This window comes from Lytechinus variegatus, chromosome 3, assembly GCF_018143015.1.
Source record: "Lytechinus variegatus isolate NC3 chromosome 3, Lvar_3.0, whole genome shotgun sequence".
Lineage (NCBI taxonomy): Eukaryota > Metazoa > Echinodermata > Echinoidea > Temnopleuroida > Toxopneustidae > Lytechinus > Lytechinus variegatus.
Genome location: NC_054742.1, coordinates 11,331,693 through 11,354,252, shown reverse-complemented (window position 1 = coordinate 11,354,252; position 22,560 = coordinate 11,331,693). Strand labels below are relative to the sequence as shown.

The 22,560-nt window shown below is 35.3% G+C and overlaps 1 protein-coding gene across 1 annotated transcript; it reads right to left on the bottom strand.

The window, feature by feature from the left end:
• Nucleotides 1–5,477, bottom strand: LOC121411965. The gene is made up of 3 exons (XM_041604876.1): nucleotides 5,469–5,477; nucleotides 3,746–3,950; nucleotides 1–1,350 (listed from the first exon to the last, which is right to left on the bottom strand). The coding sequence occupies exons 1-3, from the start codon at nucleotides 5,475–5,477 to the stop codon at nucleotides 320–322; spliced, it is 1,245 nt and encodes a 414-aa protein (XP_041460810.1). The 3' UTR covers nucleotides 1–319.
• Nucleotides 5,478–22,560: the final 17,083 nt, after the last annotated feature.

The window sequence follows — 22,560 nt, the reverse complement described above, 5'->3', positions numbered from 1 at the left end:
AAATTCGAATCGCAACGAATCGCAGAGTGTGAGACAGGTTTAACAGAGTAATGTCAAAACGTGTATCAATATAGATACTGAAAGAAAATTAGTCAAACATTTCAAAGATTCGTTAGCTTTATCTTTTGCCTTTATCTTTCAGCATCATGAGATTAAGAAATGATAACAAAATCAGTAATCGTTGTATCTTATAGTTATACTACCACAACAATCCTGAATAATTATCTAAACATGATTGATAATGCAAGTCCGTTTTCCAGGATTAACTTCAAATGTTGTCAAAGCAGCATATTCCCCAGTTATGCCAACGTCAATAATTTTAATGAGAATGAAGAGCATTATAAATCGTATTTATTGCGAGAATAGCGCGACGGTTGCTTTCTATGTCGATAGGAACGTGGAATTTTCCTTCTGCAGTATGGGTTGCAATCAGAGTCGGTGCCGTTGGCATTGTTCTTGGTCGTACCTCTACTAATGAGTTACCATCGGCAAAGAAACTACGACGATGTTGCTTGACAACATGAAGGTCTTCAAAGATGTTCTTGGGTAGTTCATACTCAGGTGCTTCCATTGCGTCCATCATTGAAATCTTTCTAAAATTCTTCCTTTTCTGAATTTTATCTGAGATTTTTGATACATATTTCAAGCTGTTCATGCGATTGAAGGTAGTTGAAGGAATGACAGGAAGTGATGCAGGTATCCTAATTTTGCCATCAGGTAAATGAACAGCTCTGGGACGATGGTGTAAACCTGTCACTTGTAAAACTCGTTTTGTGTGACAACGACTATTATCATCTGGCGCAGGTCGGGATGAGGGCTTCACAAAATTCTCATTATTCCATCCGAGCTTATCAGAATCTAAAGAGCCGCCTGACACTGTAGAAGTACTTGAATTAGACAGATAACCGAAAGGTTTTGTGCTGTCTGCATTCTTAGTAATGTTAGATGCAGAGTGTGTTCTAGCAAGAAAATTGGACACTGCCGAAACATCTTCCAAATCTTTGTCTATCATAACTTCCTCTGGAGAATATTGATTCGTTTTCTCGTCTTCCGTAACAGGGTTTTCTCGAAGTAACATAGTATTCCTTAACCTTGATGTTTGTTTCCTCTGAAAAGAAATCTTATGAGATTTCTTTTGAACCATCGACTCCCCATGTCCACTGTTTGCCATTTTTCTTCTTCCCATGAACGATTTTTCTTGGAAGTCTTTAAGAGACGTGGCTTGATTCATCCCCGACTCTGAAAATACCGTATGAATGACATCACCAGATTTCTCAATGTGACTAACAGGTGTCCCGTTTATCTGCTTTGATTCCGATTTCGTAGATATTCCACGAACATCATAAGAACCTGAACAAGAATGACATGTACATGCATGTTAGTGAAATAAGTTAATTTTTACCCCAAAAAGTGACAACATGCATAGTGCATTCTACACAACTTATACAGCGGATACACAGCGGCATTCAGTTCGTATATCAGTGTGGGCGCCGCTCTTCCGGCGTCAACACCAAATCTTAACAGAAGCTTAAGTTTTCGAAATGACAGCATAACTTAGAAAGTATATGGACCTAGTTCATTAAACTTGGCCATAAGATTAATCAAGTATTACCGAACATCCTGCCTGTGTTTCATGTCACATGACCAAGGTCAAAGCTTATTTAGGGCCAATGAACTTAGGCCATGTTGGGGGAATCAACATCAAAATCTTAGCCTAAGGTTAAGTTTTTGATATGTCATCAGAAACATAGAAAATATGAGGACCTATATAGTTCATGAAACTTGGACATAAGGTTGATCAAGTATCACTGAACATTCTGCACGAGTTTCAGGTCACATGACCAAGGTTAAATGTAATTTAGGGTCAATGAACTTTGGCCAAATTGGGGGTATTTGTTGAATTACCATAACTTTGAAAGTATATTGGTCTAGTTCATTAAACTTGGACATAAGAGTAATACTGAACATCCTGTGCGTATTTTAGGTCACATGACCAAGGTCAAAGGTCAATGAACTTTGGCTGAATTGGGGGTATTTGTTGAATTACCATCATAACTTTGAAATTTTATGGATCTCATTCATGAAACTTGGACATAAGAGTAAGTATCACTGAATATTTTGTGCGAGTTATAGTAGTTTTCAAAGTCAGCACTGCTGCTATATTGAATTGCGTGTTTCAGGTGAGACCGCCAGAGGCACTCCACTTGTTTTAATAAAGAGGCTGGCCTATTCTCCTCTCCTAAAAGACTACGACGTCGCCTCCTAAGTTACAAGATGTACAGGGCATGATCGATCAGGACATGAAGTACCCTCTTCAAATGGGAAGTTCACCTAAAAATAAGCTGCTTTCAATAGATGAAAACAATCCAGAAAAATGTTGGTGGAGGTTTTAATGAAAACCCGGCAAAGCAATATTTTTTTCATAGACGAGCAGCTCCCCCGTATGTAATAAATTCCCCAAAATACTCTCTACCATTTTCGAATTACACTAAAGGTAATTTCATTTGACCAGAGGACACGGTTATCATCAGAAAAAATCACTTCATACCCCGTGTAAAAAGAAAAAAAGATATTCATAATTTTTCATTAAAAAATGAAATATATGGAATTTCTATGACATGATAATGAGGGAGCTACTCGCACAATGATGCGATGAATTTCAATTATGAAAAAGCACTGATTGGCTCCCGGTCAGTATCTTAAACAGAGTGAGCATGCAACAATGATCTTGATTGGTCATTGGTATAGCGATTAATTGTAAACCTTTGTGTTACGGAGCCCAGATTTTTAATGGATTTACGTCAAACCTTTACCAATATTTTTTTAAATCTATTTGTTTCAGCTTTTATTAAGACAAACATATTGTCAGGGTAAACTTCCCCTTTTAGAAAAGGATTATTCATTGCTTCAATTCGTAAAGGCCCAACTATCTGTTTTGTGTATTTTGTAAAATATCTTTATTTCTGTGCCTGTTTTCAATGATAATAGTCACGGAAGAATATATGTGTATACAAGTTTCAATATTATTAGTTTACATGCAAGCCCAGTGTACATTGACTAATATTTTTATTCATATATTATTTAAATACTTTTGGAAAGTGATTTCATATGGAGTTTAAAGTCTTTACTTGATAGGAAATGACACTGAGTCAATACATATTACAGTAATAGGTAAAAAGATTTTAATAAAAAAAAGGCTATACTACATAACACATCATATATTTAAAAAATAAGATAAAATGCTTTATCATGTATTTCATGAGTTGTCAAAATGATATACGTTTTATTTTGCTAAAGAGATGATATTGAATTCGCAACATTTAATTTTGTTTGTGTCAAAGAATTGAAGTTATTGACAAATGAAAACCAGAGAATTCCAAACGAAACCAAAATTAATATAGGAAATGCATAAACAAGGTAAAAACATAGGCGATACTTTACTTATACAACGCCATTATTCCTTAATCAAAGAGCTCTGAGAATGCCAGATAATTATAATGTCTACCAATGTGCAATATTTGTTTGTTAATGCAATCAAAATTATTAGCAAGTTTCATAGTTCAATACCCTCAAACTTAATATCCACTAACATCAAACTTATTCTTCAAAAAGAGAAATTCACACTTTAACAATATTATCATTTTACAAAATTAATGCCTGGAATCGAACTTCTAATTGTCTTTCTAAACATAAGCCGAAGTTCTTATCTTGCTCTTGCTTCACAACATGAAGTACGATTCATTACCTGTACAACTGTTGTTTGAATATCGACGCCGAAGTGCTCGGAGTAAATCTTGGTCACCTAGGGCAAGCATAAGCCTTGCTGCTTCTTTAGATCTGGTAAGTGACTTCTCGTGGAAGATTCGATGTAATGTTTTGTAACAAGCTTTGCTTTCATCGGGATGTGCCGTGTTCTTGGCCAATTCTGAAATCAATTGCCGAATATCAGCCTGCGATTACAACAGATAAAGACAAAGGGATGGTTGATGATAGGTGTAGGCCTATAGATTTAAAACAAAGTTACGTCCGGCTTCATGCTCAGTTAACATTAGACCAAAAGCTTCGGTCTTTCTTCATGTTCTTATATGTTGGCGCAACTCACCAAACACAGGGGAGAAAAATAAAACTCCTCCTTACAGACGGCTGTCAGCTGTCTAAGTTAACATCGGATTATAGCGAAAGGATGCATGGGTGAGGCGCGTCTTCTTGAGAATCCTTCTTCTCCTGAATACTTCCTCGGTTGTGTCGGAGATCCACAGGATATAAATAGCTGAACTTAAAGGTCAAGTTCACCCCAGAAAATTTTTGAATTGAATTAACAGAGAAAAATAAAGCTAGCATAACGCTGAAAATTTCATCTTAATTGGATGTAAAATAAGAAAGTTATGACATTTTAAACTTTAGCTTTTTTGGGAACAAAATAGTGATATGCACAGCTCAGTGACATGGAAATGAAACAGACAACGATGTCCCTCACTCACTATTTCTTTTGTTTTTATTGTTTGAATTATACAATATTTCATTTTTTCAGATTTGACAATAAGGACCAACTTGGCTGTACCATACGGTATTAAACAGTACTAATTCCACATGTTCAGTGATAAATAGTTGTTTCACTATCTTGACAACGAGGAGATATTTAGAATATTTCATATATATATATTTCATATATTTCATAAATATTTCATACAGAAGAAATAGTGAGTGGATAACGTTATCAGTCTCCCCATTTGCATTCCAAGCAGGAAGTGCATATTTCATATCTCTCTTAATTTACATCCGATTTTTATGAAATTGTCAGTCTCATGCTTGTTTGATTTTTCTCTTATTATTCAAATCAACCTAGTGTTGGATTGGACTTGTCCTTTAAAGGGATGGTCTAGGCTGAAAAATATTCATATCTTAATAAATAGAGTAAAATTCACAAAGCAAACTGCTGAAAATATCATGAAATTGGATAACAAAGAACAAATTTATTGAATTTTAAATCTTCATCTTCATTAATATTCATTAAGTGGGCTGGTGATATCACATCCCCAGTTCCCTTTTCTCATATTATTACATGAAATCATAAATGTTTCATTTTCATACATGTGTGAATGATGTGTCTCCATTATGATTGCGGCAATAAATAAGTAATGCATTTAATAAGTTGTCAATCCAATTGTTTAAGTTCTTAGTAAAAATAGAACATTTTTTGATAAACCCAATTTCATTTAATGAAATAGAAAGGAAAAAGTGGGGATATGACATCATCAGCCCACCCAATGAATATTCATAAAGACATGCCTAGAACTGTTTCAGCGGAATAATGCGTATCTTTAAGATTTAACAACTTCGTTATTTGTTATCCAATTTTGATCAAATGTTCAGCATATTGCTTTGTGAATTTTACTCTATTTATTGAGATATATAATTATAAGAGATGAATATATCATGCCAAGACAATCCCTTTATTTCAAACATACCATAGACATTAAGTCGAGAAAATGCTTAGTTGCATTGTCTTAAGACCTTGCGAGAAATTGTAGAATCTTGAAGGAGGTTCAAGGTATTTCTTGCTCGATGAGGATGGGATAAGTCCGGTAATAGTAGAACGGGCAGGGTAAATTGCAAGGGGCATTATTCACCAAAGTATTCTGTAATGTTTGATAACTCGTCTTCTTCTGCAATACATTACTGATGAGCATCTTTCTCAGCACATTGCATTATGCAACAAAGTGGATAACACTCTCCATGTTCTCCATAGCTGATGTCACATAAGTCGATGGTCTTTCTCTAGTTGGGTAAGTTTGACAGGACCATTGAGGTCTTACATAGAAAGCTATTCTTAGTGTTGGACTTGAAATCTGCTTAGGATAATATATATTTTTGCCTTGCAAAATCCCTCCAATCCAGTGATCAGGGAAGATTTGCTTGCCACAGCATTTTACAAGATAAATTTGATGTTGCTTGTACTTGTAGATGCTACTATCCTAATTTCTTCCAAACTGGGTACGGGATGTCAGCACTTATAGGGGGTGCACAGATTTGGAAGATTACATTTGCAAAGAGTTTTAGTAGGGGAGTGCCACTGATATTGACGAGCATCGCTTTAAGGCGAACCCCACCCTTTGTCCAAACAGCCATTATGGAAAAATTAAAGGACAAGTCCACCCCAACAAAACTTGATTCGAATCAAAAGAGAAAAATTCAACAAACATAACACTGAAAATTTCATCATAATCGGATGTAAAATAAGAAAGTTATCACATTCTAAAATTTCGCTTCATTTCACAAAACAGTTATATGCACATCTCGGTCGGTATGCAAATGAGGGAACTGATGACATCACTCACTCACTATTTCTTTTGTATTTTATTATATGAAATACGAAATATTTTTATTTTCTCATCATTGTCATGTGAAATGAAGTTTCATTCTTCCTTGAACACGTGGAATTCCATTATTTTAACATTTTGTGTTTCAGGCAAGGAGGTCTTAATCATCAAACTCGTAAAAATTGAAATATTGTATAATTCAAACAATAAAAAACAAAAGAAATAGTGAGTGAGTGACATCATCGACTCTCTCATTTGGATGTAACTGGCTCGTTCATATAACTATTTTGTTAAAAATAAGCGAAACTTTGAAATGTCATATTAACTTTCTTATTTTACATCCGATTTTGATGAAATTTTCAGCATTGTGCTTGTTATGTCTGATTTTTCTCTTTGATTAAAATCAACATTTTTCTGAGGTGGACTTGACCTTTAATATGCGAAGTTTCGTCAATCTAGTATGTTTATATTGCCAAAAAAAAATTTCATACAAAATGTTAGGCAATTTTGTAGAGAACAAAATGGAATATGATTAGATATCTGCAACCATTGAATTCATTTTTTTTTTAGTGTATAATCTAAAGACAATAAGATAAAGGCTTCAAAATTTTGTTCAAATGGTTAAAAGACTGATTGTATAATGGTGGTACCCAAGACTGCGCACCTATAACGACTTTAGTTAATATTTAACATGAATTATTTTTATTTCACAAAACCTTTAAATTAATAATGATCCTTATATTCTGATGAGTAAGTCTGCCAAATACCGTACCTCATAAACATTTGAAAGAAATATAAGAGTTCTTTGAAAAACCCCTGGCAGTCAATTTTAGATTGAACAAAAAATGGTGCCCCATGTCTGCGCATGCCAATTCACGGCACGCAATTCGGGAATTTTTATGAGAAAGGCTGCATTCATTATTTTCCACCAATTTTTAGTCGGATTTAAAATGAATATCTATGTAGATCTGTTGCATGTGTAAAGTTTGGGTTCGTTTCGTATTTTCTTTAGTTTTATGGTGGTGTGACCTTAATTCGCGCGTTACATAATTTTGCGCAAGGTCGAATATCTCTTTATCTAATTGATATCTTGAAAAACTGATATCACCAACAGAAAAAGTGGCCAAAAATTACTCAGTAAGGTAATTTTCTTCAAGGTAAGGTCTCAAATTGTGAAAATATTGACAAAACATCGGCGAATTTTGTGACCTTTATGTCCGCTCCCAGAAAACCGGGGGGCCCGGGGGGCGTTTCATGAAAGGACTTGTCGGACGTTTTATCCGACAAGTCCCGTTTTATCCGACAAGTCCCATTTTATCCGACAGTTACCATAGGAACAGCCAATCAAAATCATGGAAAGATGTCAGATCTGACAACTTGTCGGATGAAAATATTGATGAAACACCCCCCCCCCCCCCGATCTTCTTAAGTTCTCGACAAGCATCAAGAAATCGCCAGTTTGCAAGCAGAGGTCTCCAAGTGAAACCAATTTATGGCATTTTAACCTCCATCTGATATATGAATTATCTTACCTTTGTCTGCTTGATTTCTTTTCTAAAGCTTTGCAAAACGATCGTGCGCAAATTAAGGTCATACCGGTACTTCAATGACACTTTTTCAGCCGAGCGCGCACTAGTCGATCGCCTTGGAATTTTGAGATCGCGATACAAGCGAAACCCTTGACCTAGCTACCGGTACTTTATCACTTTAATTCCGTCATAACCTAAAACCTAACGTTAGGCCTATTTCGAGATTCACCTTTATCAGTCGATACATCTTCATATATTTTGTGAACTCCTCCTTCTTGTCTGGATCAGTAGATTCCACATTCCTATACCAATAATTTTCTCGAGGCATCTTTCTCCTATTAACGTTCTTCCAATGAAAAAATCAGGACCAAAGTCAAGACAGTGTTCACATCATCACAGTATTGTAACCCGATATTGAACCCTGGGCCTGGACCAGCGAGCTAGCTAGAATATGCCGGCTTCATTTTGTGAATCCAGGCCAGCGCGCGCCAGGCGATAGAAAATGCATGGTTTGACTGCTTGCGCGCATTCGTTAGTGGGTCAATAGTTCAACGAACTTTTAATGTAAACACGCTTTGCTGATGATTAATTACGTCACAGTGGACGAACCACCAGTAATCATCATTAATGTGAGTTTCAGAATAATAGCAATAATTCAATATATTGATTATATTTTTTTTATTAATCACTTGTTCTATCCTCGAGGTTGATGGACTCTTTTCATAGTCCTGGAGCAAAATCTCATAGGCCCTTAAGGAGTTCGTACAACCCACACCAAAGAAATGGTTTGACACAATAGGGGGTAGTATATAGACCTTTAGATTACTGCTAGGTAGGCCCGGTAGTAGTCTCAATTTGTGGTATCACCTTTTTTCTACAGTCGAATTTAAAGAGCGGTGTAATATAGAATATATTGAAAACATACCTTTAAGGGTAAGGTGAAATGTTAAGTTGCCATTTCTCCCCCTTTTATATGCCATAAATACGTCATTCGTCATTCTATGCGATACCATTATCTACTGAGATACAAAGTCTATTGAGATACAAAGTTTGTTCTTTAGACCTATTGAAAAAAATGTTTCACAATGTCCAGCTTTGATCAAGTCTGAATTTCAAAATTTGTTGAGCATAATTATTAACCTTCGTTTTCATTATTACAAGAAGTGCAAAGAGAGTGTTGCCTTTACAAAGTCTATATTCTAAAAGCTCAATTAGCGCTCAATTAGCATTTTGGTATTCTGAAAAGTCTTTTAAGTGCCCCTTTCCTTATTTGGCAGGGTTGCGTTGCGCGCACTTGCAACAGTACGCGTTATGACCGCGCGAAGACTTAATTGAGTAGTTACGAGACTTTTGGTATTCTGAAAAGTTTCATAGCGCTCAATTAGCGGACTTTCCAGTGGGGAAAGATAATGGTGATAAGAGGTCCATTAAGTCTCATCATATCTTGCTAAATATGGCTTTCATATCGTATAAATATCGTCAAATCGGTTTAATACTAGGAGGAAGGAAGAAGGAAGGAAGAGAATAAAGGAGAGAGCTAAATAGGGAATAGAATAAAGGGGGAAAATGTGGTATATAGAAACAAGTAAAATAAGGAATAGGGACTGTATTTGGTAATAAAGAAATTAGAAAAGGGGGAAAAGGAGACAGAAATTGTGTACTAATAGGGAAAATATGACTATTATTTTTCTATATTTTTTTTATTATTAGCTTCATAAACTATTTTGTTTTTGCACACTTTTTTTGACAATAATGAAATTGCCAAATCTCGGTAGATGCAGCAATGTGCAGGGGTGAATTAAACCTTGATTCTGACAATGAAAAAATAAGCATAGACCTCTTTAATATTTAAACGAATATATAATAAAATACAAAAGAAAAAAAAATAGTGAGTGATGCCATCGTTTTCCCCACCTATAAAAACCTATATATGTCATAACGTTTGTACATTAAATTTTAATAAAATTTCGGCTTTCTTTTTAAATAATGCTTGATTTTTAAAATATGTTTATTCAAATTTTTTTGGAGATTTGTCATATAAATGAAAAGTATGTAGTTTTTAAAATAAGTAGGAATTAAAAAAAAAATATTGTAAAAAAGAGAAGAAAGCTACAAATGGATTAAAATAGGGGGATGTGAAAATCAGAACGAGTTCGAAAAAAAAGAGAAAAGCACAAAGGTACAATAAATGAGAGAGAAAGGGAAAAGACAACAGTTAATTTCAACAACATAACGAACCTCTTTAATCTCATATGCAAATGCTTTAGCATTTCAGCAAAAATTCTTTTTATCAAGATCGTGGTGCAGTGCACCTGCAGCAGCCTGGCGCTGCAAGGCAGCAAAGTGAAGAGACCTTTGGAAGAGACACTGCGCGCTGGATAAAACTTTACGTTATAAGAGCGCATTTGATTGGCTAATTCGGCTCAGTAGGGGAGTGGCCTAAAGGGACTTAATTGAGCGCTAATAGAGTTTTCAGAATACGAATTTGGAGGTACATTAGCGCTCCATTAAATGGGTAACTTAAAAGGAAATTTAAGTGGAAACTTACGAGACTTTTCAGAATACCCCCGGGGTGGTATTCTGAGGTCATTTTATCTTTAAAATATTTTATTTTATCTCTTAAAATGAAATTGGTATTCTGAGATGAGATTTTATCTCTCAGATAAAATTTTAGATTTTATCTTGCGTATCTACTGATGATACGCAACAGAACAATGCCTGCGTAAACCTACCCATCGCGTATCTGGCCGTTGCAACGCAGATGATGTGCTTGCGCCCATGTTACTTTGAAGAAAAAATAAAATAAACTTAAAAGAGGGTAGAGGCTATTTTATCTCTGCGACGTTTATTTCACCAATATTTCTAGGTGAATTAACACCAAATGGTGACATAAAAATGAAGAAAAATTATATATATTATATATTATATAATTATATTATATATTTATTGAGAATAACACCTTAACGTTGTTCCTGTACAATCAGAGAGTATTTCAAAAAACTTTTCTTGACTAATATTGTCTTTGAAATGATGCTTGAAAAGATGCGATAAAGACTTCGAAAAAAGATGAGAGTATTGTCCTTTTTGTTAAAATGAAATCTCGGTAAAGACGCGTAAGCGTATAGTGCAAGCGTATTTGAAGTCAATAAATGACGCAATCTCACCCCTTTGCCACACCTCCTGGCGGAATGGATTTTAATTGGTTGAGTGATATGAGAGAGCTATAAAAGCGCATTTCTAATTAGAAATTGATTTAAAAATAGGTGTGTCTTACAGAGATAAAATGAAGATAAAATGGTTCTCAGAATACCAATTCGGAGAGATTTTAAGGGTATTTTATCTCACTGATTTTAACGGAGATAAAATATTTAATCTTATCTGAGATTAATGGATCTCAGGGGTGGTATTCTGAAAACGTTCTTATCTTTGTTCTTATCTCAATGAGATAAGAAGACGCTAAAATCATTGCAAATCGGTATTCTGAAAATCTTCTTAACGCGTTCTTAACCATCAAAATGCGCTTTATATTGGCAGTTTAACCAATAGAAGTGTTCCTTATGTGAAGAGAACAAGTAATGGGCGCTGTGCGTACACTGTTTCTGGCGCATTGTGCGAAATAGGTATTTTATACGCAATGACTGATTTTATTATTTCGAGAAGTCCACGTGCACTAAATAAAGAAAAAAAGTAAATAAAGCAGGTACGAATAAAGAATAAAATATGAAGAAAGAAAGTAAGTAGGTATTAAAGTAAGAAGACAGAAAAGGGTCAGAATGAAGCAGAAAAAAAAGATGAAAGGATCAAAGCAGAAAATAATATAAAAATAAAGAATAAACGAAAGAAAGCAAGCAAAAAGAACTTAAAAATAAAAAAGAAAGAAAAATAGAATGAATAAAAGAAGGAAAAGGAAGAAAGAAATAGAACAATTATCAATGATAAAGTGAAGGAACAAAAATGAACACAAAAAGAAAGAAAAGAAAGAAACTAAAAGGAACGCACACACAAAAAAGGAAAAGGTCAAACTTAAAAGATAAAATAAAGTAACAAGGAACGGACAAAGAAAACAAGTCTGAAAAAAACGAATGAAAGAAAGTTAGCAAGAAGAAAAGGAAGAAAGAGAAAAAGGGAATAAAATGTAAAAAGTGAAGGAAGAGAAAAAAAAGAAAATGAAACAAAGAAATAAAGATGACAGAGAAAAAATGAAAGGAAAATTAACGCAAACATGAAGAATACAAAATGATAAAGGAAAGAAAGGTAAATTCAAAGAAAGAAAGAAAGAAAGAAAGAAAGAAAGAAAATGAAAGAAAAAAAAACGAAAAGGGAAAATTAAAAGTTGGGAAAAGAAAACGAAAACTAAAATGGAAAGAATAAAGAAAAAGTTAAGAGAAGAAAGACAGAGACTAAAGAAAGTAAAGAAAATGACTAAATAAAGAACGAACGAAAAAAGAATGAGCGAAAAAAAAAGAAATTAAAAAAGACACAAAAGAATCAGAAAGCAGAAATGAAAAATTAAGAAAGAAAAATTAAGAATTATTAGAGGGAAGGAAGATAAGGGGGAAAAATAAAATGAATGATTAAAAAAGGGAAAAGCATGGTATGAAAACGAAAGAATGGAAGAAAAAATAAGAAAGAAAAATAAAAAGATTACAAAAAAGTGAAGGAAGAAAGAAAGAAAAAGGAAAAAGAAAGAAAAGGAAGAAAAAAGGGGGGAAAAGCAGAAATAAAGACTCAGTATAAGCAAAACAAAAAAGAAAGGGATAAAACGAAAAGGGAAAGTAAAAAAGGAAAAAAGATGAAGTATAACTGAAACAAAGCAAAAGAAAAAAAAAGAAATTAAAAGATTCAAACAGAACAAAAGAAAAGATATAAATGAAGAATGAAAGAAAAGTAGAAAGACAGACGGATAGAAAGGCGAGAAAAAAAAGAAAAAGAAAGAAGGGATAGAAAAAACAGACGGGCAAAATAAAGGGTGAATGAAAGAAATGGTGGGAGGAATACTTGTGGGTACTTGTTACCACTAGTGGCCATCGATTTTGAGCAAGAAAAAATGCGGACATCGCGAGATGTGATAACCATCTAGCTATCTTAAATATTATCTTAAATATCGTGACAGATAAGAAAGAAAAAAGATAAGAACGTTTTCAGAATACCACTTATCTTGATTTTGTTCTTATCTTTTTAGCGCACTTTTGTATTATATGCGCGAGTGGTAAATTTACGCGCTCAGCATAGGATGGAAAGCAAGATAAGAAAAAGATAAGAACAAAAGATAAGAACGTTTTCAGAATACCAATTTAAGAAAGTGACGTAGATAAGAACAAAATTAAGATAAGAACGTTTTCAGAATACCGCCCCTGAATACCATCCCAGCTTGCGCTTTGCGATCGTAATAACTGTTTATTAAGATATTTAGGACTTTATAGTTTTGAAAAAAAAATCCTTCTCAGAATGTCCATGTCGGGTCTTAATATAAAAATTCAGCTCGTATTGTTTCATTAATTATCCAAGGTCTTTTATTTGGCTTATTTATTCATTCATAGGTGGAAAAGGTCAGCTCACGGTTCGCGCTAGCATCATTATAGTAATATATTTTTAAATCTCCATCCTGTTCAAGGTTATGGCTTCCAAATGTCTTGTTTTTTAGGCTACAATAAAAGCTAAGTATGGCGCTTCGCACTCGCATAGTGAGATCCATATATCCTCTCCACATTTTCCCTTCATGTTGGACAGAATATCTCCCTCAGAATATCGAAAATTTCGCGCTCGCTTTAAGATACACAGATTCGGCACAGATTGTTAAATTGCAAATGCCGCACTTGAGTGTTCTTTTTATAAACATGGTGTAAAACTGTCAATTTTAAGTCAAAATGTTAATTTTTTAAAAGTAACCGACAGTGATAAAAATGGCCCGGTTTAAAGTCTACACAGTAAAGAAAAATAGCAAGTTGCGTAAGCCTGTCACTCTAACAACAGGTCGTTTGAATTGTTTTGTAATATTATTGTTTAAACTTTTAAAACAACTTGTGAGTGATGAGCTTAAACAACGTGCTTGAATGTTAAACAGCGTTTTTACAGTGTAAGTCTAAGAAACTGTCAGCTTGTGCTTCGCGCTCTTATCATATTCAGTCACGAGATCAATATATTCCCTGCGCAATTCTCGTTCACTTTCGGACCGATAGTTACAACTCGCGCTTCTCGGTCGCTCGCATTATGTCTTTAAAGTACATAGCATGTTTAATTACAGATGCAGGAACTAAGTTTGTCGGAAAGTAAAAACGTGTAAAAAAAAATTAGTTTTCAATTTAAAATATCACAAATTTTCAGCTCGCGCTTCACGCTTGCTCTATTTGATTAGTGAAGATGTTTCATGACTACAAATAGTTAATAAACATGTCCTTTTTCGACGTTTAAATTTTCTCCGAATCGTGATTTGAAAGACGTTTACTTTTACGACCGGGAATAATGGGCATCTGCGTTTTGTAATCACGTTTTCAATCATGATCCATGTTGCCGTTCATGTACTTGGAAACCGACATTAAGCACACCCTAAGTTCACTCTGAGTTCAATAGCATAGCGCCATCTCAAATAATATTGATGAATTTTTGATTGATACCAGTCCCTCAACTGAAACATAGTTCTATCTCCCCTGTCAAACTAATTGGATGATCCTTGTAAACAGAAAGAAATCTCAAAGCGATATCAGCGACACCGGCAAGACAGCAACGCAGCTAGCTAGCTATGTAGCTAACTCGATCGACCAGATCCGTATACCGCTCCGCTGGCCCGATCGTCGGGGCTGCGCTTGTAATTGTGCTCGTTTGGCAATTGGTTTCACAGCACAGCGCTGCGCTATTACTATTAGTATTAGCCCTCGATCTCTAGACTTGTACTTGATGGCCGCTGCTTGGACGTCGAGGAAGGGGCAGAGCAAAGCGGTGGAAAACTCTTTGGCAGGTACCGGTATAGCCTGATTCCTGAGTGGATTGGTGAAGCATAACTTAGGATTGGCAACTTCAAGAGAGCTCGAGAGTGTGGTTTTCATCTCTCCAGGCCTACCTCGTAAGTATTTAACTTGTCTTAGGCCTAACTTTGTTAATATGTTATTAATATTATACTTAGTAGGTGGGGGGGGGGGGGTCTGTCGGGTGTCCGGACAGTTTATATTTTTGAGGCCTTCTTTTTTTGTCTTTGAATTGCACTAAACTACCGTACGAATTTGATAGTTGTAATCATCTTCTGTTTTGTTCTCTATAATACTTAACATTTTGTAATAAAAATTGATGAAACTTAACTTGTAAATTTTTCCAAATGACTTTCTAAATTGATAGTCCAGACACACAACAAGTCCTGGGTATATGATGGGGTGTCCAAACTTTGTGAACTTTAAAAAAAAACATTCATCAGGCTTAAATTTGTTCGCAAAACATAATAACAATACATTCACAATTTATACAAAATCAATTCAAGAAATAGTTACCAGATTGATGGCAAGATCGTAAACTATGAAATCATTGACGAAAATGTGAAGTACATGTAGATGATTAGACAGGAATAACCATCGTTTCGGGGGATTTGTTCAACAATTTCTGACATATGCATTGGTGAGTGAGCCAACGCAGTTCAGCGGAACAACCAAAATACAGAGACTGAAGCTTTTGGTCTAGTAGATGATGTACTATGTAGGCCTAGTATGTAGCAGGTCAGATCAAGCCAAGGGGTTTCGCCGGTACCGCAATCTCAAAATTCTATTCCGATCGATGAATGTGCGCTGTGCTGCAAAACCGTTCTGAAAAAGTGTGACCCACAAGTAATGTAACTTAGGGCCTATTTAGATGACTGTCACTCTCCAACCAAGTTTTCCATTCTAGAGCAGAATCCAGTCCTGAATTATAAAATTATGCTGGTAAAAGTCAGTAGGCAATAGCATGAACTACATGCAGGCCTACATCTACATGTAGCATACTTTTCTGACCTACATGTACAAACTACAACACAGTCTTTTCTCATGTTTTCTCTTATCCAATTAACGAATGGGCATGAGTGCGATGGTGTGAGATTTCGCATGAGGTGAAAGAAAGATGCTCAATTCAACTTGGCTAGTGCCTCATTGAATAGAGCATGTAAAAGCTGTAATGCTGGGTTCAGCCAACAGACGACATTCAACACCAACTGGCGGAAATACATCATATTTTCCAAGGTCAATCCCAACACCAGCTTGATTTCAAGCTCGGTGTTGTGGCTGGTGTTGGTGTAGACAGCTGGCAGATGTCTGTCTGGAGGATTTTTTTAAAATTTTATTTTTATTTCTCGTATACATATGGCTCGCAATTGTACAGCTGCCAATAGGGGTTAACAATGCAAAATCCCCCCGACAGGGCTCATAGATTTTTGTCTTTATTTGATAAAATATTTAAAAATAACTGGACCAAAATAAAGATTAATATTGGTTTTGGCCTGAAATGCACCAAAACAGGAAAAAATAAACTTAAAAGGGGAAAGAAACTGACTTACTTCGGCTATCGCGCAACTCCCACTTCCCTGGTTTATCCAAACTTAATATATAAACATGGCCATTGAGTCCCTGTACAGATCGAGTTAGAACTTTGGTCTGTGTAATTGGTGAGTGGAGACATTGGAGTTCAGCAGAACAACCAATATAACAGAGACTGAAGCTTTTGGTCTAGTGTTCGTGTTGTCACAACACCAACACCAGATTTCAACACTGTACTTGAAATCACCCTATAGGGCTGTCTGCACCATCTCAAGTTTTCAAATTAGCACACTATTTCTGATGCGGCAAATTATCCCGATCTGAACAATCTCGAGATTGTTTGCAATGGAGACGCAATTATTGCGCTAGTTCGTAGGATTAATCTCGAGATTGCAATCCCAAGTCAACTTAAGATTATTTGCAAAATAGTTCGCTATTTTACGAATTATCGCGCTAATTCGTAGGTGCAGACGCACTCATAATTATTTATCACGGCGTCAGACCATTAATGCATCAATGCCTCGCTCAAGCAGGAATCGCTCTTCTTGTGATGGTAGAGACAGGGTTTCTTGAATCTCGAGATTAATTGTGAAGATGGCCAATCGCGCTAAAATCTCGAGATTGAGCAAACTCGGGATGGTGCAGCACCGCGTAATGTGTCTGGAAATATGTATATGAAGCTTATTGGTCCATCCCTTTAAGGCTATATTGTGTGGGCTAGTGGCTAAAAATAGGCATTATAAAGTCTTAATGCTGTCCTAGAGTCTGTTTGAGCCTCTGTGAGGAGCCGTGGAAATATGTCACATTGATAGATAATCAACTTGGCTGCCAGAAAATGTGAAGATGTCGCTATGTTTAACTATACTGTGCACTCAAAATATAGTTAAAGGACAAGTCCACCCCAAGAAAAAGTTGATTAGAATAAAAAGAGAAAAATCTAACAAGCATAACACTGAAATTTCATCAAAATGGGATGTAAAATAAGAAAGTTATGACATTTTAAACTTTTGCTTAATTTCACAAAACAGGCCTATATGCACATCTTGGTGGGTATGCAAATGAGAATGTTTATGTCATCCACTCATTATTTCTTTTGTATGTCATTATATGAAATAGGGAATATTCTATTTTTCTCCTCATACATATAGTCAAGTAAAACAATGATTAATTCCTCCGTGAACATGTGGAATGAGAATTTGGTCCGTATTGTCAAATCTATAAAAAAAATGAAATATTGTATAATCCCAACAATAGAAAACAAAAGAAATAGTGAGTCAGGGGCATCATCGACTTTCTCCTTTGAGTCGTGCATATCACTGTTTTATCAAAAATAAGCAAAACTTTAAAGTGTCATAACTTTCTTATTTTACATCCGATTTTGATGAAATTTGCAGCATAATGCTTGATTTTTCTCTATTCAAATCAACGTTTCTCTGGGGTGGACTTGATTTTAAAAGAAAATTTGAGGCCAACTATATGTTTCAGTCAAGTTGGTCCGTATTGTCAAATCTATAAAAAATGAAATATTGTATAATCCCAACAATAAAAAACAAAAGAAATAGTGAGTCAGGGGCATCATCGACTTTCTCCTTTGAGTTGTGCATATCACTGTTTTATCAAAAATAAGCAAAACTTTAAAGTGTCATAACTTTCTTATTTTACCTCCGATTTTGATGAAATTTTCAGCATAATGCTTGTTTAGTTTTTCTCTATTCAAATCAACGTTTCTCTGAGGTGGACTTGACCTTTTAAAAAAAATTTGAGGCCAACTCACCTATTGACTTTTTGGACACATGTTTACAGCACAAATCTAGTGCCATTGCCTACCCTACCAAATTGAAAAAAAACAACTTACAGTCAGAAGGGATGAATGGCCAGCCGTCTTTTGCAAAAGGAACCTTTTTCTTCTATTTATAGGTTCAATGTCATGAATAGTGTACTTACACAAGCTAGAGGAGAGTATCGAGAGTGGTCCCTCCGGGACTGGATATACTACGGACTGACTAGATCTATCCATAGAGCTATTAACAGTTAGCTCCATGATCTATCTATACCTTAGTAGTCATACCCATCATTGTCCATGGCCATGGCTTATAACTGTCCTGTGTAAAAACTTTCAATCCCAAACTGAAGTGTTGACATTTCTCAGTTTTTTTTTTTTCATTCTTAAATTTGAAATTAAAAAAAAGGTTAACCTTTCATCTGGTCCTTCAATGTACATGTACATCATTTAACATGATTTGGCCAGGATTGAGGTAGGTCCATATCTAACTTTAGCCAAGTTTAATAATATAAAGAGTCAAACTCAAGTGTACTTGTACCTGGTACTCAATATTATAACATGAGCAGACTTGTCAAGGTTGCTTGGGCAAGGCCAAGGTAAAGGCAAAGAGAATTTAAATAACACGATGTCCACTCTACATATTCCATTATCCATTAACACTCAATCGGTAATCTTTTCATGCATTTAAATCTGCTGGACCTTGTTTTGTAATTTCCATTCATTAATAAACACTTCTTTATTATACCCCTCTCCTGAAAGCACAGTGCACAGTCAGTAGATGGAATGGGGATTTCAGATTCTGATGATCCTGGTTTGATTATCATTTGATGCACTCATGTCTTTTAATACTGTATGCAGGTCATTTATTCTCATTGCTAGGTCCCTCAGAAAGGACTAATAAAGGAAACCAAAACCCAAGAAGAGAAGCAATCTTATTGGAAAGAGTAAAATTAGATGAACAATTTAAAAAAAAAGTTTCATCAAAATCGGTTATGAAATAAGCAAGTTATGGACAATTAAAAAGTCTTGTACTTACTATGTGGATCCTCAAATTGGCAAACGTGCTTCAAAATGGCTGAATTTTTGGAATACTCTCCATTTTTTCAGATTTTCCCCTTTATTTTACATATTTCATATTATCTCCTCAATTTGAAAGATGAGGAAAATCTGAAAATTTGTGTACAAACAAATGGAGAGTTGTCCACAAAAGATTTGGAAGCACGTTTGCCAATTTGAGGATGCCCATAGAAAGTACAACAAGAGTTTTCAAACTCCCATAACTTGCTTATTTCATAACCGATTTTGATGAAAGTTTTTTTTTTAATTGTTCCTCTTATTTTACTCTTTCCAAGAAGATTACTTCTCTTCGTGGGTCTTGGTTTCCTTTTTGAGCCCTTGGATTGCTAGATGCTTGCTTGCTTACAAGCATTACGCTTTCTAATAATCAGGGGAAAATATCACCACCACCATCCCCTAAATTTCCTCAATAGCTCATTAAAGTCTAGACAAGTCTTGCTGTTTTCCGTCTGTACACCTAAACCTCACCACCCGTAATGCACTAGTTATAGCAGATTGCAACAGAAAACCACAGAAAAGTCACCATCCCAGGAAATAACCCAAGTGTCATGGCTTCCAAATCATAACAATGCATGCCACAGAGCTGTTATTTTCAGGATCCTGATGATTTTTTATTCTATTTATTGGGTAATCTGATTTGCAGTAAACAGTTGTGGATATAAAAGTGCAACTTTGTGTCACTTCAAAGTTGTGAGAAAGTATGGTTTGACATTGTTCTAAATCCTGCAAAATATTTTTTCTAATCAACAGGAATAAGATCTGTCAATATGCTGCATTATATTATTTTGGTGCTCTCAAGTAGTGGTAAGTATACAGTTTATCATTTCTCTGTATTTGAAATATAAAGGAGGCCTTAGTGTAAGTTTATAGCTAAAACAGATTAATACTGTGTGCTTGAATTGTATTTTATGTAAGTTTGTGGAACAGCTTGGAGAGACCCTTTCCGAGGAGTTCCCTACTCTTTCCATTTTCTAAGAGAGTGGCACACATTGAATGGGCATAGGCCTACATGTGTAGGATGGGATTTGAGTATCCATTCAATTTTCATCTCTTCTGTCAGCTTAATGCTTTGTGTTCTGAGAGGTAGGGTGGTATGAAGAGATCTATTGTGTCATGTCAATCCCTATTGAAGATAGAGAATATGCACTGCATTGTACAATATAGGATCTCTGCTTGACTGAATCCCTTTAGAAGTGGATATTCTAGGGGCTTTTATTGAAGTGTCCAACTTGTACATGTTGTACCATGTATACGCAAATTTTGTAACACCATTTTGATTGTTAGTATTGAGATGAAGGTGGTTGTGGTTTTGTGATATGACTTACATGTATTACCTTATTGAATGTATGCCTACTATTATTTCAATTTGTATGTATTTAAAGTCTTGGTGATTTCAATTTCAAAATCTTATAAATGCTGAAAGTTTTAATTTTAATACAATGCTTACACAATACAGTCCTGCACACAAAGGCTTTCACAGTTATATAAAATACAGTCTAAATGCTAGTAGGCAAAAGTATGCAGCTGTAGGACACATGCCACTCTGAATTCTACTCCTTGCCAATTATGAATTATGCATGTGAGTAGAGTTATTGAATGATAGATAATATGTCACCACAAAATTGCAATGCTCAGTACTTAATAAATGTTTCACGCAACATTTTCCTATTGTACTACAGTATACATGTAAACTCAAGAAAAAAAAACATCTGTATTGAGTACTGGATGACAAACGTGTAGTACAAGTCACCTGTTAGGCCCTATTTCATTAACCTGAAATTCTGGATTTTTTATCAGACCAAGTTCAACTTTAGCCTTTTTTAATAAATTTGAACTTGTTTATTGGGTGGAAAATGTGAGATTAGATGTTTTCTGTTTTAAAGACAATCATTTTTACACAATATTTTAAGAAGAAAAGACAACAGTCAGTCGTTGTGCAGAGTTCTAACTTGTAATTAGGTAAACTGTAATTCCATTGAATTTAAGTGACTCATCATTTGACCTAAAATATGTGCATCTTGTATTTTTGATTACTTCAATTCTGGTTACATTAATCACAAGTTATTGAAGGGTAACTTCAAAATATTGAGTGTTATTTGGTGAGAGATATTTAACAGTCTTGCTTGGCAAAGAAGTGGAAAGAGAACCATCGAAAGTGAGTGGTACAGTAGGTTCCCCAGAGAGAACAAACTACATTCCTCAGTGATGTGGTAATGCTGTTAGCTTGTTAAGGACCTTGTTCCATGCTTGTTCCAAACACAAGTTGTGTGCTGTATTGCCTGTACATGTACAAGGTTCAAAGTCAAAGAGCTATTTATGAACTGAACTGAAGAATTTAATAGGCCACAACTCTATGATTAGATTCTTACTATTTATTTCAAATATTGGTTGCATTGCCATTGATTCATGGAGTTGCATGGAGGGCCTGTATAGTACCTGTCTTGCTTCCTCAAGACTGATGTTCGTGCAAGCTCCACTTCACTACTGCTACACTACGTTCCACCAACCCGAACCTCATGGTACCAGACTCGCTCGGATACTACGAGTGGCAAAGGTGGAAAAAAGTGCATATTTATTGTATAAAAATATGCGCTGAAAAGGCATAAAAAAAGAATAAAAGCTTAATTTCTTACTTCACACCTTAATTTTGCTTCATATCTGTCCTCCAGTTAGCATCAAAATTGGTGATTTAGAGCCAACATGGAGTTCCTGATATTTCATTTGCTGCCGATTTCAAAACATTGCATGCGCGAGTGTCTGAGCTCGGACCCTCGTGCATCCGCATACGATGTTTTGAAATAGGCAGCAAATTATTTATATGTGTGAGGAACTCCATGTTGGCTCTAAATCACCAATTTTGAGGCTAACCAGAGGATGGGTATGGAGTGAAATTAAGCTTTTATTCTTTTAGATGCCTTTTCGTCATATAATTTTTACAATAAATATGCATTTTTTTCCACCTTTGCCACTTGGAGTGTTCGAGCGAGTTCACCACCTTGATGTTCGCTTAGTTGGACCGTAGTGTAGTGGTAGTGAAGTGTAGCCTGCACGAACATCGCTTGAGGTACTATCTTGCCATCTTTAAGTCAGGGTGTTACATAAGCACTTGCCCGATTGCCCGGGGCAAGTAAAAGTTATAGTCGGGCAAGTGTTTTGAAGTGAAGACCAAAACTACTTGCCCCAATTTTGCAAGCGAAATTCACAAAGTAGAAAGCAAAATTCTCACAGATAATGACCAAAATTAGGGTCAATATGATTATTTGGTCATTGCAGGCAAGATAAAATCACTTTGGAAAAAGAAATGCAACAACAAGGTAGATCAGTTCATGTCAAAAGACAGGAAAATGTCAATACTTTTT